At 39.5% G+C, this 16,252-nt stretch overlaps 1 protein-coding gene across 2 annotated transcripts in view; it reads right to left on the reverse strand.

Moving 5' to 3' along the window:
- Window positions 1-16,252, reverse strand: part of hcn2b (hyperpolarization activated cyclic nucleotide-gated potassium channel 2b) — a 43,107-nt gene that overhangs the window by 14,883 nt on the left and 11,972 nt on the right. For both annotated transcript variants that reach the window (XR_014274672.1, XM_082523972.1), the window contains exon 4: window positions 9,852-10,070. Coding sequence is in view for 1 of the 2 variants with exons in the window: in XM_082523972.1 (XP_082380098.1) it covers window positions 9,852-10,070 (219 nt within the window). In the remaining variant the exon portion in view is untranslated. The remainder of the gene's footprint in view (window positions 1-9,851; window positions 10,071-16,252) is intronic.

Below are 16,252 nucleotides of genomic sequence, written 5' to 3' on the forward strand. Positions count from 1 at the left end.
TGACAGCTCTGTAAAGCCCATGAGGATTCCTCCCGCTCTGATGTGTTCAGAGAAGAAGGACGCTGTGATCATACATGCCAACTAAAGCCAGTTTCTCTCTCTCTCTCTCTCTGTCTAGTGATGCTGCTTTCACAAATGCTTTTTTTTTTTTAAATGACAAATTTACAGAAAATACTATCAAGGTTTTCACCAAGGAAACGTGTTTTGTTGTTGTGCATTTCATTTTTCATGAAGAAAAAAAAAACGTGAAACAAATCTTCCATGATCTGTGAAGACTGAGGGGAAATAGGTAAATAATTAAGTGGAACTGGGCATTTGAGTGGAAAGAGTTTCTATTTAGAGAAAGGAAGATGTTTGTCACCTTTGCTTGATTAATATGTAATTATGTGGCTAGAAATAATCACGTGAAAACAGAGGTTGGCTTTGGCACATCGTGTTTGTTCACTGTAGAGTCAAATTGAACCCACTGATTCACACCATCGCGTATTCGGCACTGCAATGCTTGTCTGAAACAAATGCAGCCTGAATGTCCACTTTGTTGCTCTGTAACACATTTAATGCCTGGATTCCCTGTGAAAACAGAAGCTGCTGGACCTACTGCATAGCTTTTCCTATAATGTGAAATTGAAAGGCATGTTATTCACTGTACACAGACAGTTTTTGGATTGGCTTTACTTATTTATATCACAAATATCCATGATCCCATGGAGTTTCACATACCAGCTGTTGAGAATGGTGGGAATGAAAGAAACTGAAATCCCCCCAGCTTAGCACTCATTGCATCAGAGAAGGTAAAAAGTCTAAACATCCAGTTAAAAATGTTAAAAGTGTTTATCTATATGTGCTTTTCCTAGTAAATCATCTTTACTCTTGATCAAAGATATAACTAAAGTACAAGTCTAATACTATGATCAATGAGAAGCTTGAGTAATGAATATGTTTGCATATTTGAAATGTAAAAGATAAGAAATGTGTCTCCAGCCCATGAATACACATTATTCTGAAGTTTAACTGATCTAGCAAATAAAAAAAATATAAAAATGTATCTAATAACAGATCTCTCTTCCCTCCTTGCTGTATAAAAAATATGTAAATCTCTACACTACACACGCTATTAACACCCTGAGGGCGAAAATGTGACCATGTGATTTTGAAAAATAAGCCGATAAGATTACCCATGAAACCAGTGCAGTGCACTTCACTTCCTGTTATATCAGCAGGCACACCAACACAAAATGATGCATAAAGATGCAACATGCACACACAAAAAGGGAGAAAAAAAGACTCAAAGAAAATCATAAAAGTGAAGAATAATATTAATGAATCTCACAGAAAAGTTGCTCTAGAACTGTAATCAATACTGGCTAAAGAGAGTATGGCCCTGTGGATGGGGTTGCTTAATGTTACATAAGGCCCCTCTCTCTTTCCCTCCCAACTTTGTGTAATAAACACTGTGAGTCACACCTCTATAGAATAAACTGTCAGTGGAATGAGTAGTAGATTTTAGCCTGACGCTCACAGTTAGATTTAAAGGACACAGCATGTATGGAGGGTCAGCAGCAGGAGCACTCACAGTGACCTTGCTTGTAGTGGTCAAAGACACATGCATTGGGAAGGATGGCTTGCTCTCCAGGAAATTACATTTTGCCACATTGTGAAGTGACATATGGCTTTGTGACTAAAACGCAGGCTTGACCCTGGTGGCATGGGTGTCACAGCAAATCACAAGATACTTTATGCAACACCTACTGTACTAGCTGTCTCAGTATGACATCATTTAACTGTTTTCTCTCCAAATATAAAGTGAATGGATTTGACAAAAACAACAACAACGACAAAAAAAACGTGGCTTTATGTAAGAATTGCAACAATGGCAGAAAGGAGTCACCTTTGGTCCTGTTTTCAGGAAAACATAATAAAGTTCTCGAGGCAGTTGGACTGTTCTAAATCCGCTCCATCTGCTATAATCCATTCACAATATTTCTGTTTATTATTTCAGAGTTCCCTAATACTCTTTCATTCTCTTTCCTTGTAACTGTCTGGTATTATACTGTTCTGCGATGCAGGTACTCCACAAATAGATACATGTACATACATATAGTAATGAATTACCTTACATAGGTACATGATAAAATATATGCCATGTCTTAGGTAGATCGCCCACTTTAATGAACAGCATAATGAAATTACACCTGCAAAAACAATTTGATGCTTCCTCCTCTTTCTTATGTAAACTAATTTTAATCTCCATCTCTTTCAGTCTTAATTAATTGCCTTGGGTCTTGGTTAATTTAGCATGAAAGGCCAGTACTAAATGAAACCTTACAGGTTGTCTTCCTCAGCCATCTGCTCAGATTTTGAGCATATGCTGAAAGTCAACACATAATCCAAACAACGACAAAATGGTATCTATAAAATGGTATATACATAATGAAGGGGGATTCCTGCAAAATGAATGTGCCCTTCATGAACCTGATTTAAAAAAACGGTTTAACTTGACAAATTCCTTCCCGTTCACCATGTGTCAGTAACAATAAAGATTACGCCAACTTCCATAATATCTGACTCACTCAGTCAAGCGCAGGGATAAACGGGATGGCTCCAATTAAGTGTTGCCTGCCCAGTGATTCAGTATGTGACAGCTTCAATTAAACTAGAATGACAACTCTCTCGCGAGCTTGCTTCCTCGTTCTCCTACTACTTGAAATTGGTTGGTGAAGAAGCCGAGCTTTACTGCCTTTCTGATTTTCGCAGCATTAGACTCAGATTAGTGACTACGTCAGTCAAAGTTAGCAGGACAGGAGTGATGTTCAAAAGGCCTCATGCTTGAAGAAAAAGATGTTTATAAGTGAACAAGAAACAATTGATGGTCTCTCATGAGGATATATTAGGAAATGATGTTGTGGAAATGCAAAAGAACAAAGGGGAAAGATGGCCGGTGGCTGTTGTTTGAACTCGGTTAATGCTGTCAATCATGCTGGATAACAGAGACAATAGAAGGTGTATGAAAATCCAAGTTCATAGCCACATCCAGTTAATGCACACTTACAAATGTAATACTTGCCACTTAAGAGAGCAAGTTTTAAAAAAATTGAATACAACAGGGCTTGTTTTGTTTTCAAGTCTCAAGCAAAGATCATCATAATTTTAAAGGATTAATCACTTTCCTTGCATGTCTCTGTCAGTTTTACCTTTTTCTTTTTCTTTTTTATCCCTTATTCAACTTCTTGTGTGTATTTATAGTTTCCCTAAATATATCTGTGCATCTGTTTAAAGATTGCTCTTTCATCATTGTAATTGCCTTTGATTGTACAAACAAATACATCCACGTCAGGTGCAGATGATATGCTTCTGAATTGTAGTAATAATGGACTCTAAATTTACAAAGTGTGCCCAAGGAGAAAGATGACACTGAAATCAGGTTCTTCTGTAGGACTTGTATGAAGCAAAGTATTTTTTTTTTATAAAATTAAGTCAGAGAGTCTGGAGGTCATAGCTGCAGAAGTTGCACAGATTTTCTATTTTTTTGATTGGCCATAAAGCCCTAGTTGGTGGCTTGCAAGCATGATGCATGGCTGTCACTGTAAGCTGCCACAGAGGGAAAGGAGAAATTGAATTGGTGCTCGTATTAATGGGCCATGTCACTGAGAGTCATGGCATGAGATGTGACGGTCTTATATCTGTCTGTGTGTGAGCTGTTCTAAGTCTATAAAACCTAAGTCAATTTCAGCTGTACCCTTTTAGCTTTTGACTGAAGAGTGGAGACAGACCCATGGGTTATTATCATTATTACTGTTACTATAATAATAGATTTTAACATATTTCAAAAATTACACCGATAACACTGATTTCTTAATGGCACATAAGACTAACAAAATAGGATTACACATGATTATATCAAAGGATATAATTTACATTTTGACACAGATTCGCATGGATTTTTACACAAGTTTAGGTGTATTCATGGATGTTTAATTGATTACAGAAAGACTTTAACACGGAACCAGCAGAAGTCGCTGTTTAGCCAAACATTCGATAATGAGCGTCAACTGCAAAGGAGAGTCTGGCATTTCTCACTTTAAGCCTTGAGAAGTGGCTGTGAGCTCCACAAAGGGCAAGTAAGTGGATGCTAAGTAAAAATATTTTTGGGGGTCAAACTTCAGATGATGTAGATCTGATCTATCACATGCAAGAGATGGGTCCCAAGTTGTCCAGGTCAGGACTCAAGTGATTGTCTAGGTTATAAAGTGAGTAGTTCTTGAAGTCGCTGTTTGATGTGTTAAGGCCAAGTGCATCTCTGCTCATCATGTGAGTCCCCAGGGGTCACATCTTCCTCCTCTCACCACTGTTTGGACACACTGCTCCGTGGCTCTTTAGGGGAGGAAGTGATGGGGTAGGAGGAGAGGGAGTACAGTTACATAAGGGCTAATGCCCTCTGTCCATGTGCGGTGTCCGCTACCAGATGGTGTATTGCCCAACAGTCAAGGGCGAATGGACACATAAAACAGGGGAGAGATGGAAGAATGAAGACGGGAAGAGGGTTTTCAAAGATCCAGGGTCCAAGCACCAAAAGAACACTTCATGATATTTGACACTGTAAAAGTCAAAAGAATATCATCTAACAATTAAATAAAAAATTAAAACATGTTCTAAAATATTTATATTCTACTATTTTCTCTCTAAAATAACAGCAAATATCTGTAAAAGAATGAGACACCATTGTTCGGAGGTCTTGAGCAACCCCCCATATTGTTATATTTTGCAAGAACAATGGTCAGTGAGTCCAGTGATACATTGAAATACAAGCAAACACAAATACAGTATTTGGTTTGCGCAATTCTTATAACAAACATGAAAGTCCATGTTTGGTTTGACCACCTTTATTCTTCAACACAGTCTAAAAGCTCTTAGGATGTTGGCTGCCTTTTGTTCCGTTCTCTGTCATGATCCCACGTTATTTCTATAAAGTTGAAGTCTGGGCTCCTGGAAGGCCAGTCCATGACTGATAGTGTTCCATTGTGTATGACTTTACAACACTGGTAGTGTGTTTGAGAAAATGAAGGTGCAGTAGGCATATTCCAGATGGGAATGCATGGTGGATCAAAGAAAGATGGTACATTTGCGCATTCAGAGTTACATTGACAATATCTCTAAAGCCTCTAGTTGAAATGCAGCCCCCAAACATGATATGGCCTCCACCGTGTTTTACAGATGACTGTTGTACTTCTCCCCTGACCTTGCCCTACAGATGCATCTAGTTAATTCTTTGCTAAGCTGTCTGTTATGTGTAGACACAACATTGGTTCATCCCAAGAGTTAGATCCTTTTTTATGTTAAAATGATTAAATGGGGAGTTTGTATTGCATACTGCGTACTGCAAACACATGACGGACTATCATCATGTGACTATCACGTGGCCAGAAATTCACCTCAGTGAAGTTATGAAAAGAAATAGGCAGATACACTAAATTTAAACCAAAATTAATGTTTTAAAAATTGAATTCAAACATCCTGACAGAAGCAATGGCTCTCTGGATCCATAGTCTTTGCTGTGAGCGGTTATCATTAAAGGTACTTTGTAGTTGCCATTTGCACCCAGCAACCTTAGATCTGTAGACTGCCCCACTCAAAGAAATCCATCACTAATTCAGCACCATCTTTTAAATCCACTTCTCAAAATACACTCCCGTAGACTTGCTTTTATGTGATTGCCTTTTGATCTTGCCAACTTTTAACCTTGCGATGCTTACCCATGCATTTAAAAAAAAAAAAAATCTAATTTCATTTCACAGAGTTGTTTTTCCTTTTGATCATGTTTTCTATTTTTATTTCCCAGCTGCATTTTATTCTTTATTCATTTGTCTTTTCATTATTTAATTTTTGCCCTTTCTGCTTGCTTGTTATGAATTTTGTGAACTACATTTGGGCAATTGCTATTTTCAACGTTTCTCATTTTTGTTGTCATTATACTACCTCTTCAAAGGAGGTTATGTTGATTCTGCCCATGTTTGTCTGTTAGCAAAAAGCCAGAAAGGTGATTTCAATTGAATTTGCTTTGCATTTTTTTTGCCTTATTGGAATCAGTACTACACCACTCCCATTTGTACCTCAACACATCTTCGACCACCTTAAACTTTTTTCACCCTTTACTGAGCTTATTTGGTAGACATATACATGCTACTTTATTGTGACTGGGTTTCAGTTGGGCTGTTTTTTCATTAATGCCATAAATCTAAATAAGGCCATCTTGCATTAAACACAGATTACAGCCCTTTCTCTAACAGCAACTCAAGAGATACTGGGGAAAAAAACAGAAAGGGGAAATGAGAGTCTGACTCCATGCTGCAGTCTGCTTTGTGTCAGTTATATGTTTCTGTGTTTTATTAATGCTGTGACGTCTGTAGCTTCAATTCCTGCCGTCTTTCAGATCCACAATTCTTCCATGATGCAGAACAGTGAAATAATAAACAGCACAGCTAAACAGTGCAAGGCTGGACCGAGCCAACTTATCCAACATCCAGTCATTCGTGACTGTTTGTTCATCATTAACCACTGAACTAAACAGTGCATCACAGCGGTTCATAATACGTCCTGCCAACAGATAACAGGCTGGAGACAGAGCTATGAGCTGGAACTCGCCAAGCTGACAAAACAGATTCTTTTTGTAGGATAGTCTAAATGCTAGCAACAGCATGAACTTGTATTGACATAACACAAAGTCAACAGTTAGCGCTTGCATGCTGTGTCAAGACAGAAATGTCATAACTTCCACACTAAGCATCTTCTCCTGTTTGCATGCACTGCCCAAAGAGAGATGTGGATCTGTTTACCGTGGGATGGAGTTTGACATGCTGGCATTTTTCTGCTTTTATCAGAGCTGACATATATTGTTTGATTATTGGTCTGTTTATAATTTGGATCATAAATAGAGACAGTATGTGTGAGATAAGAGGGGGATGTTGTGTTAATGGGAAAGTGGTCATCAGTGCTTCCCAATGTTTTCTTTCTTTACAGCATATCCCTGTCAGATGAACAGTATTTCAACCAATATTTATATCTATAAGTAGTTTTATGGATTATGTGAGCAGTGTTTACCTGTTTTAAAGTTCTAACCTCTCTCTTAAGTATTTAAATGTTTTATCACTACTTTTAGCAAACTATATCTGCTTGCTTCAGTAAGTAGCTTTAAAACAATTGTTGGCATTGTGCTGATGTTGCAACTGGCTCGGGCTGATAGGAGGTACAGGGCAGTCCAGATGTAGCTAGTGGCAAAATCACTAAGGGTCAGTTTCATAGCAGTGTTGCTTTAATGTTTTTGTCTCCTAAAGATAAATGTGCAGACAGTGCTTACCACGTCTTAAAAGGAAATAAATGAGATGAACAAAAACATGCAATACGTTTCACCATATCATTATTTATTTAACAAAGCACTGAGCTAAAATGCAGAAGCAGCCGTGACTCAGGACCATTGTGGAGGAATTGTACCCAACTTTTATCTAGGTTTGTGAGCATTCATTTTTGCGCAGCTCTCTACCACAGCATTTCAATCTGGCTGAGGTCTAGGCCATAGCTGCACTTGTTTTTTTAATGTATGATATGCTATGTTTGGTTTTTGCCAAACAGAGAGGTGTGCGTTATGGCCTCTTTAGTCTTGTCTGTACAAACGACGTTGTTCTAGAAGTGTTGTGGTTAGTTCAGATGATGCTTTACAAATATAAGCTGTGCTTTCTCCTGGAAACCCTTCCTAATAATAATAATCATTTATACTTCTTCAGCCTTGTTGGCAATGGCAATTTTATTCATGCAATACATATTTCATTATACGCCAACTCAAACACGCTAAGTAAGGCTTGTAGACTCCGAGCTCTTGGGCTTTTCGCACTTTACCTGGGTGTAGGTTGAATTTCCTAGGGCGTCTACTCCTGGGAGGACTGGCAGCTGTGTTGAATGTTTTCCCATTGTAGAGTAATTAACTTCAGAATTGGCAATGGCCTTGCAACACTTTCCATATTGATGAGCAGCAGCAGCGATAACAGATTCTTTGAAATTATTATTATTATCTTTCCTCCATCACTTTGTGTCAACATGTCTGAATTCTGCAGAACAGCCAAAACTCTGTGTTTATAGAGATCCTCGCACTTCCTAATGATCAATTAATAAAGTGAGTGAAAATGATTTAATTTCATTTGATACACTTAACAAAGTTACCAAACACTTTATAAAGGAATAAAACTGTTGATTTCAAATCATTTCTTTATTATAATTCATTGTTTCACTTTTGGTAAATGGCCTGTATTTGTATAGCGCTTTACTAGTCCCTAAGGACCCCAAAGCACTTTACACATCCAGTCATCCACCCATTCACACACACATTCACACACTAGTAATGGCAAGTTACATTGTAGCCACAGCCACCCTGGGGCGCACTGACAGAGGCGAGGCTGCCGGACACTGGCGCCACCGGGCCCTCTGACCACCACCAGTAGGCAACGGGTGAAGCGTCTTGCCCAAGGACACAACGACCGAGACTGTTTGAGCCGGGGCTTGAATCGGCAACCTTCCAATTACAAGGCAACCTCCCAACTTTTGAGCCACGATCGCCCTATTTTACTAAATAGGGTCAATTCTGTGACCGTGCAATGTTTGCAGTTTATCATATCTGTATGGATCGGTATGGGATCAGATAGCATGAGACATCTTCACATCACCCAGTATCTAAGGAAACTAACAAGACACAGAGCACCAATAACACTGTCACCATTAAGAAAAAGCAGGAGCAAGCTCCCCTCCATGGTCTGCAGAGTCCTAAAGCTTTGATCTGCTGTTGTACAGAGACGACAGACTGGCTGAAGCCCAGTGAGCTGAACCCATGAATATCGAACTGGTAGAGCAGAAGCTGTTCCTATCAAAATAGGTTGGAGCCAAATGAGCGACCCATCTCTGTTCATTAGTATGTGATAACCTTATCCATGTTGCTGTAAGGCACAAACTGTGAATTTTGGAGTCTCCTTATGAGATCAGAAAGGAACAGAGGGACCCCCTGATCTATGCCACCAGTGAGCTAAAGATAGACTGTGATAAACTCAACCCCCTTATTTTTTGTTGTTTATTTCAACAAAATACTAAAAATTACAGTATCGCTTGCAGTACAACTTGCTAACTCAGTTATGCTGTTAGATTTACCACACTGGTAAAGTGGAACTAAATTAAATTTTGCTTGTGTTGCTAACACCTGGGATAAATTGAATTTAAGAAAAAAATATCATCAGCAATCCTTTCCAGAAAAGGGGTCCCAGTAATCCAGGATAATCCACAAAAACACAGTCCACTGTTCTCAGGCAGATTATTTCCTCAGAAGGGAGAAACTGTTCCAAAGATGAGTGCAGATAGTGTGGTTTGAGGATTATTGATTTTAAAAGACATAAAATAAAATGTTTTAAAGTCCTGAAAATACGATGCCTCAGATCGAATATCAAGGGAAATAAAAAGCAAAACAATTATTTTGTGAACTCGCAAAAAAGTAGTTGTTTTGAGGGGGTCAGAATCTTCATTATATATCATCACCAAGCTGATTTGGCAAACGCGCTGGGAAACATTTGTCTATCCTAGGACTACAATATGCATTTTTATCTCACTTTTGCGTCTCCTTCCACACATGAGTAAAAAATCTAGTGTCTCACCTTTCGTGCAGTAATTAAACAGAGGCATTACAAACAAGAAAATAATACTTTTGTTAAAATATTAATATTAATACCAGCTTTAACTAACTGTCCCAAACATGTCTGCTTCACCTGAATTCCAGATTTTCCTTTTTTAAATGGTGATACACCAACGGTGAGTCAGAGCCCTACCTTTTCTTGGTACTGACGTCTAGATGAGTCAAGTGACTGGATGAGCGCGGTGGCATGGCCGATGAACATGGCATAGCAGGTGGCTCCTACAATCATACTGAGCATGGTCAGCCAGATGTCCGACATGCTCTCTGGGGCTTGTCTTCCATATCCAATGCACAGCATGTGGCTCATGGCTTTAAAGAGGGCAAAGGAGTACAGCTCGCTCCATGTGTCGTTCTGTAGAAAGAGATATGAGGGTAAGAATCAGTTTAGTAAACAAAATATAAGTTAAAGAAAAAAATATTGAAGAGATTGGAAAGAAATAAGAGAAATCAAGATCCTAGAATAACCTCCACTTTCATATTTTTGGTTTCATGCTTTGGCTTTGACACCTGAAACACTCTTCTTATCTTCTTTGCTGAAGATATACTGTTCATACACATTAGACTGATGCAAGAGAGGGTGAATTAAAGAATGAGTCATCTAAAGAGTAAGACATTCCTGTGGTCTGTGGTTCCGTGTGTGGTGATTGTTTCAGGTTTAGCCCAATCATCATCGTTGAAAAACATCCTCTCACCTTGGCTACGCAGAAGAAGATGGAAACACAGTGTTTGGTTAATGAGGAGCTCATACATCTACCTACTCCAGTGTGTCTTTGATTGGTTCTGGCACACTCATTCTACCTTAGGGTTCATTAGAAAGCCCTCCACAGGCACTACTGAACCTCACATCCTCCCCTCAAATGGTTGTATTCTCACACATACACACATGTACCACAGTATGTGTGTGTATGTGTGTTTCTTCTGCGGCTCCTCAACCTGTCAGCCACTGATTGACTACACATATTTTTCTCTGGCATTTGCATTAAATTTAAGATTCAAGTTCTGCTAGTTTTGGAAGAGGTAAAAAAGGATGTACTGGAGAAGGAATGCTGTCAGGTCTTTATAATTTAGCATTTTAAAGGTGATTTGGAGGAATGCAAATAAAGAAGATGAAATTTCAAAGGCACTTGGTCTCAAGGGATGGGGTTTACCAGAAACTCTTGTGCCCTTGTGTCACTCGGCCTGCTGATTTTGATTAGGGAAATAAACAGAGCTGTATAATCTGATGCAAAATACTAAAAGCAGCAGTTCTAAGAACCATCACTATGTCAGCTTTGTTATTTCTACACAATACCACCTTCCAACTACAATACTTCCTTTACTTTAATTCGTAAACATTAATCATTAAGCACATTAAAATAACAAATATTATCTGCAAACCCTGAGAATATATGAAAGTGCAGAGTTTGAGACTAATTGACAAATTATGGAGGTAGTGTGTAGGCAGTCCATTGACAGTCTGTGAGCAGACTGGTCATCTTCCTGCAGTGACTGCCCCCAGTGTCAGATATATATGCTACAACTTGTCTGCTATGTTTTGTTCTATTGGTCCATCAAAGTAAAATCAAGTGTTGGGAACAATAAAAAGTGTCCACTGCAGCGACTGTCTGTGCTGTAAATACAGATTTTTTAATTTCATCCTTAATGGTTTCTCCTTTTGCTCCCTTCCCTCTGCTCCCTTCTCAACCAATCAGCATTTGACTGCAACACAGCATCATCCGTTTCAAGGGATTTTGGAGGACTGCACAGGAGCTCGGTTGCAGTTGCTGAAAACCCCTCTCGTAAGCGCTTCATAGGCAAATACCTCTGCAAATGGACACAACCAGGCTAGCATAAATTAAGCATAAGTCCCCCTGACTGCCACAGGTGGCGAACAGACGTGGAGTGGCCATCAGCATGTGGGCCACATTGCTGGTGAATAAGCAGCAGGAGCAGGGAGCCCCAAGGTGTTGAAATAAACACCCTCTTTCAGTCAGCTGCATGTATCTGCCTGTTTCCAGCTTATTCTCCTATAGTCAAATACATGTGTACATTAATATACAGTACACACTGTATTTCAACCGACAGAGCTTCACCGCAATATAAATATATTGATATTGACATTGAATGATATTACAATTTTTTTAATGATACAAAGTGCTCAAAAAACGAATAAAAACATATAAATAAACACTATTTGTATAAAAGATACTGTATACAATAAGTAATTACAAAGTCATCCATTCATACTCCTGGGTTACATCAGTTCATGAGCACATTCTATAAAATCATGAAATTGCCCCTAGCCTGTTTCTTTTTGATCTATACCACAACTCCTGATGATAAAATAGCTTATCTACTACTGCAGCATGCTATTGTGACATTTATAAGACATCATTACTATAAATTTACAGTCACTGGCAGTAGTTTTTTATGTTACTATCTTGGTACAAGCACAAGGGGTGAGAGTATAACTCATCTATGGGTGGAAGATGCAATACCCTGACTGTCTTTCATTATGGCCATGTGGCTGTTACTGAAAGCCCAGGTGTAAATTAGCGCATGCCGTGTTCCCAGAAATGATTTGGGCGACGTCATGGCTCATGTTGCAGGTAAGCTTTCTGTTTCTGATCTGATTGTCACACAAGTACATGACATAAGCACAAATGTAGGATGTATATGCATAATTGTTGGTTAGCGTTAAGTCATCAAATGGAATTTACATGTGGCATGGCTACTGGTGCCAGACAGGCAATACCAGAAGTATTTCAGAAAGCGCTGATTTAGTGGTCTTTTCAATCATAACCAACAATAAGGTTTATACAGAATCATCTGAAAAAAATGAGTTATACAGTGAGCAGTGGGTCGCTGAACAAAAACCCTTATTTATGTCATAGGACAGAGGAGAATGGCCACATTACAGGAAGGTAAGTGTAACTTAAATTACCACTCATTATAAAAACATGTCAAACCTTGAAGCAGAGAGGCTAATGCAGCAGAAGACCGCACCAGGTGCCACTCGAGACTACAACTGACCCTGAGTTTGCTGTGACATTAGAATGGTATATGTAAACAACACAAGTGAAGGCCACATTGGCTAAAGATAGGAGAAGAAAGTGGAGGAACAGAAGAAGAAGAAGTATGGGGGTGGGGAAAAAAGTCGGGGATGAAGCAATCAGACATGCAGTGTCTCCGACTGCTGCATTTGTAACGACAGACAACACCTGAAAGACAAAACAGAGGGAGGTAAACAAAAAAATACACAGTTTTGCTGTGTGTAAACTGATGATGTTGAAATCTGCAGTTGTTTAAAAATGGCTCATCCACCTTCTGGAATGATCTCTCCAAAGCCCCGAACTCAACCCTAATGAAAACTTGTGGATTATCCTTAAAACCCGGATCAGTGCCAGGAAACCGACCAAAGAATGAACCCTGTCAATTCAGTCAAGAGGGGTGCTCAAATATCCAGCTAGATTTATGCCAGAACTTGTTGATGGCTACCAAAACTGTCTGACTTGTGCACCAGATTCATTGGTTTTTTTTAGTCATTAAAGATGAATGCTGTTCAATTATTCCATCCTGGAAAAAGAACACTTCAAAGAAATCGTTAAAAGCCCAAACATTACCCTGACATTCATGCCCATCATGAGTGGATGTAAACTCCTGATCACAAATCTATGAAAGTTAAACGTATGCCTGAGGTTTTGGCTCACAGGGTTTACTCGTACATATGCTGACACGTGACAATCCTCCTAGGTAACAGTGAAAACAGAAAATTAGGAGAAGCATCGTGGGTCCTCTAAACACACAGCAAAACTCATTCTGAGGCATATGATGCTTTAGAGATAAAGGTGGCATTTCGTGATGCGTGCTATTTTGCAGTCTTGAGAACAAAGAAAGTGAATAATCATGGCATCCTCAGTGTTGAACTGTTCGCTCGCATGTGACTGCATGACCAAGAAAACCCTCTGAGACGAGAGCAACACACACACTGACCAGCTGCAAGCAGTTAGCATGTGTTCAAGTTTGTGATAACAAGTGATTAAAACTGACACAGTGCACAGCTGTCTGTTACTATTGAAAATTACAACCTTCATAATAACACAATAAACTAATTCTACAGAGATACCACCCTATGTGAGGGTGGGGAGTGAGATGGGTGGGACGAATTAAATTAGCGCTTGTGTTCATTTTATTCGCTATCAGTCTTCACTGAGCAACGGCGATGATCGCTAATTGTACATAATACATTTAGAGGAGAGCACAAAGGGAGTATGGGACATCTATGATGCACGATGGCGTAATTATAGAATAGTGGGTGTACGTGCATGCTGGCACACCCGGCTGGGTGTACGAGGTGTTTGGCTCACAGCATCTATTCAGCTGTATGAGTGCTGAACATCTCTTAAACACACTGCAGTCCCTCTCTCTGAAAGTCTACAAGTGACAGAGGGAGTTTGGTTTGGTTCAAAGAGCCTACATTTAGAACTTTAATATGTAAAGTTCCATGAAAGTGCTTGTTAGCAATGTAAAGATTCATTATTTAGAAGCAGTGGGTCCATGTTTGTATTTATTATTCAAATGCAAATGAGTCCAGAAAGTTGCAAGATGTTTTGGTGTCTGCTTGAATTACGTAACAGTATTAATTAAGAACGCTGACTGTAACAGCACAGCGTAATGTGTTTGATTAGAGTGTTCATGCATAAAGCTACTGTAGCTTCAGCGTGTCAGAGATAAATGATGGACTAACGAGGAAGACGCCAGATCAGATGAACGCTAAATCACAGGTTTTAATTTCTAATTTTATTTAATTTCTTTCCTTAATTAAACTACAAGCTTTTCATTCAGCATCAGGTGTGGGGCAAGTCACCTAAGGGTGAACCAAATGCAGTATTTTTTTATTTTCTGTTATTTGCTTCACTTACATGCTGTGATTTTACTTTAATATTCAGAGATTTTCCACGATTAAAGCCTGACGTTTCTGGGGGGAAATGCAGCTATTCCACAAAATTAAACTGGCGTCACCAATTTTGTTTTGTAAAAATGTAAAAAGCTGACGGACAAGCACAGCAAATATGATTCAGTATCTTTAATGTTTTTAAAATCCATATGAACATTCTTGAAATATTTCAGTGTAAACCAAACTGGTGGGACTGACATCCCCCAAAGCCATACTAGCCATCTACTAGTACGGCTACAATTTATAGGAATAGCCCATTAAAGGAACGCTTGTGATGTATGTGTCAATAATTCAGATTTTATGTTTCAGTCTGGTTTATTGAAGTCATACTCCTGTGTATTGTTTAATTGACTTTGTTGAATGTGAAATGAATGCCTGTAAATTATATGTCCAATTGAAATGATCTGTAAGAAGAATTTGCCTCTGTGGATCGAAGCTTCCTGCTCAATAAGCTCTTATTATTGGATTTTGGGTTTATTAGCCTTTATGTGGAATTTCTCCTTTGACAAATATGTGGAGGGAGAGATTCAGAATCATATTCACAATGAAAAACCCTCCACACAGATAAAAATGATCCACTTACTTGCTGGCTATGCAAGCAATATTTAATCTCTTCTCTTTAGCTCTCTCTCTCTCTACATATATATATATATATATATATATATATATATATATATATATATATATATATATATATATATATATATATATATATATATATATAAAACACCCAGCACGCCCCTGCGGGCGGTTTATCCTTCAAGCTCGGGTCCTCTACCAGAGGCCTGGGAGCTTGAGGGTCCTGCGCAGTATCTTAGCTGTTCCCAGGACTGCGCTCTTCTGGACAGAGATCTCCGATGTTATTCCCGGGATCTGCTGGAGCCACTCGCCTAGCTTGGGAGTCACCGCACCTAGTGCTCCGATTACCACGGGGACCACCGTTACCTTCACCCTCCACATCCTCTCGAGCTCTTCTCTGAGCCCTTGGTATTTCTCCAGCTTCTCGTGTTCCTTCTTCCTGATATTGCTGTCATTCGGAACCGCTACATCGATCACTACGGCCGTCTTCTTCTGTTTGTCTACCACCACTATGTCCGGTTGGTTAGCCACCACCATTTTGTCCGTCTGTATCTGGAAGTCCCACAGGATCTTAGCTCGGTCATTCTCCACCACCCTTGGGGGCATCTCCCATTTTGACCTCGGGACTTCCAGGTTATACTCGGCACAGATGTTCCTGTACACTATGCCGGCCACTTGGTTATGGCGTTCCATGTATGCCTTGCCTGCTAGCATCTTGCACCCTGCTGTTATGTGCTGGATTGTCTCTGGGGCATCTTTACACAGCCTGCACCTGGGGTCTTGCCTGGTGTGATAGACCCCAGCCTCTATGGATCTTGTGCTCAGAGCTTGTTCTTGTGCTGCCATGATTAGTGCCTCCGTGCTGTCTTTCAGTCCAGCTTTGTCCAGCCACTGGTAGGATTTCTGGATATCAGCCACCTCCTCTATCTGCCGGTGGTACATACCGTGCAGGGCCCTGTCCTTCCATGATGGTTCCTCGTCTCCCTCCTCTTTCTTGGGTTTCTGCTGCCTGAGGTATT

Source organism: Aulonocara stuartgranti (assembly GCF_965226115.1).
Source record: "Aulonocara stuartgranti genome assembly, chromosome: 23".
In the NCBI taxonomy this organism is placed as follows: domain Eukaryota; kingdom Metazoa; phylum Chordata; class Actinopteri; order Cichliformes; family Cichlidae; genus Aulonocara; species Aulonocara stuartgranti.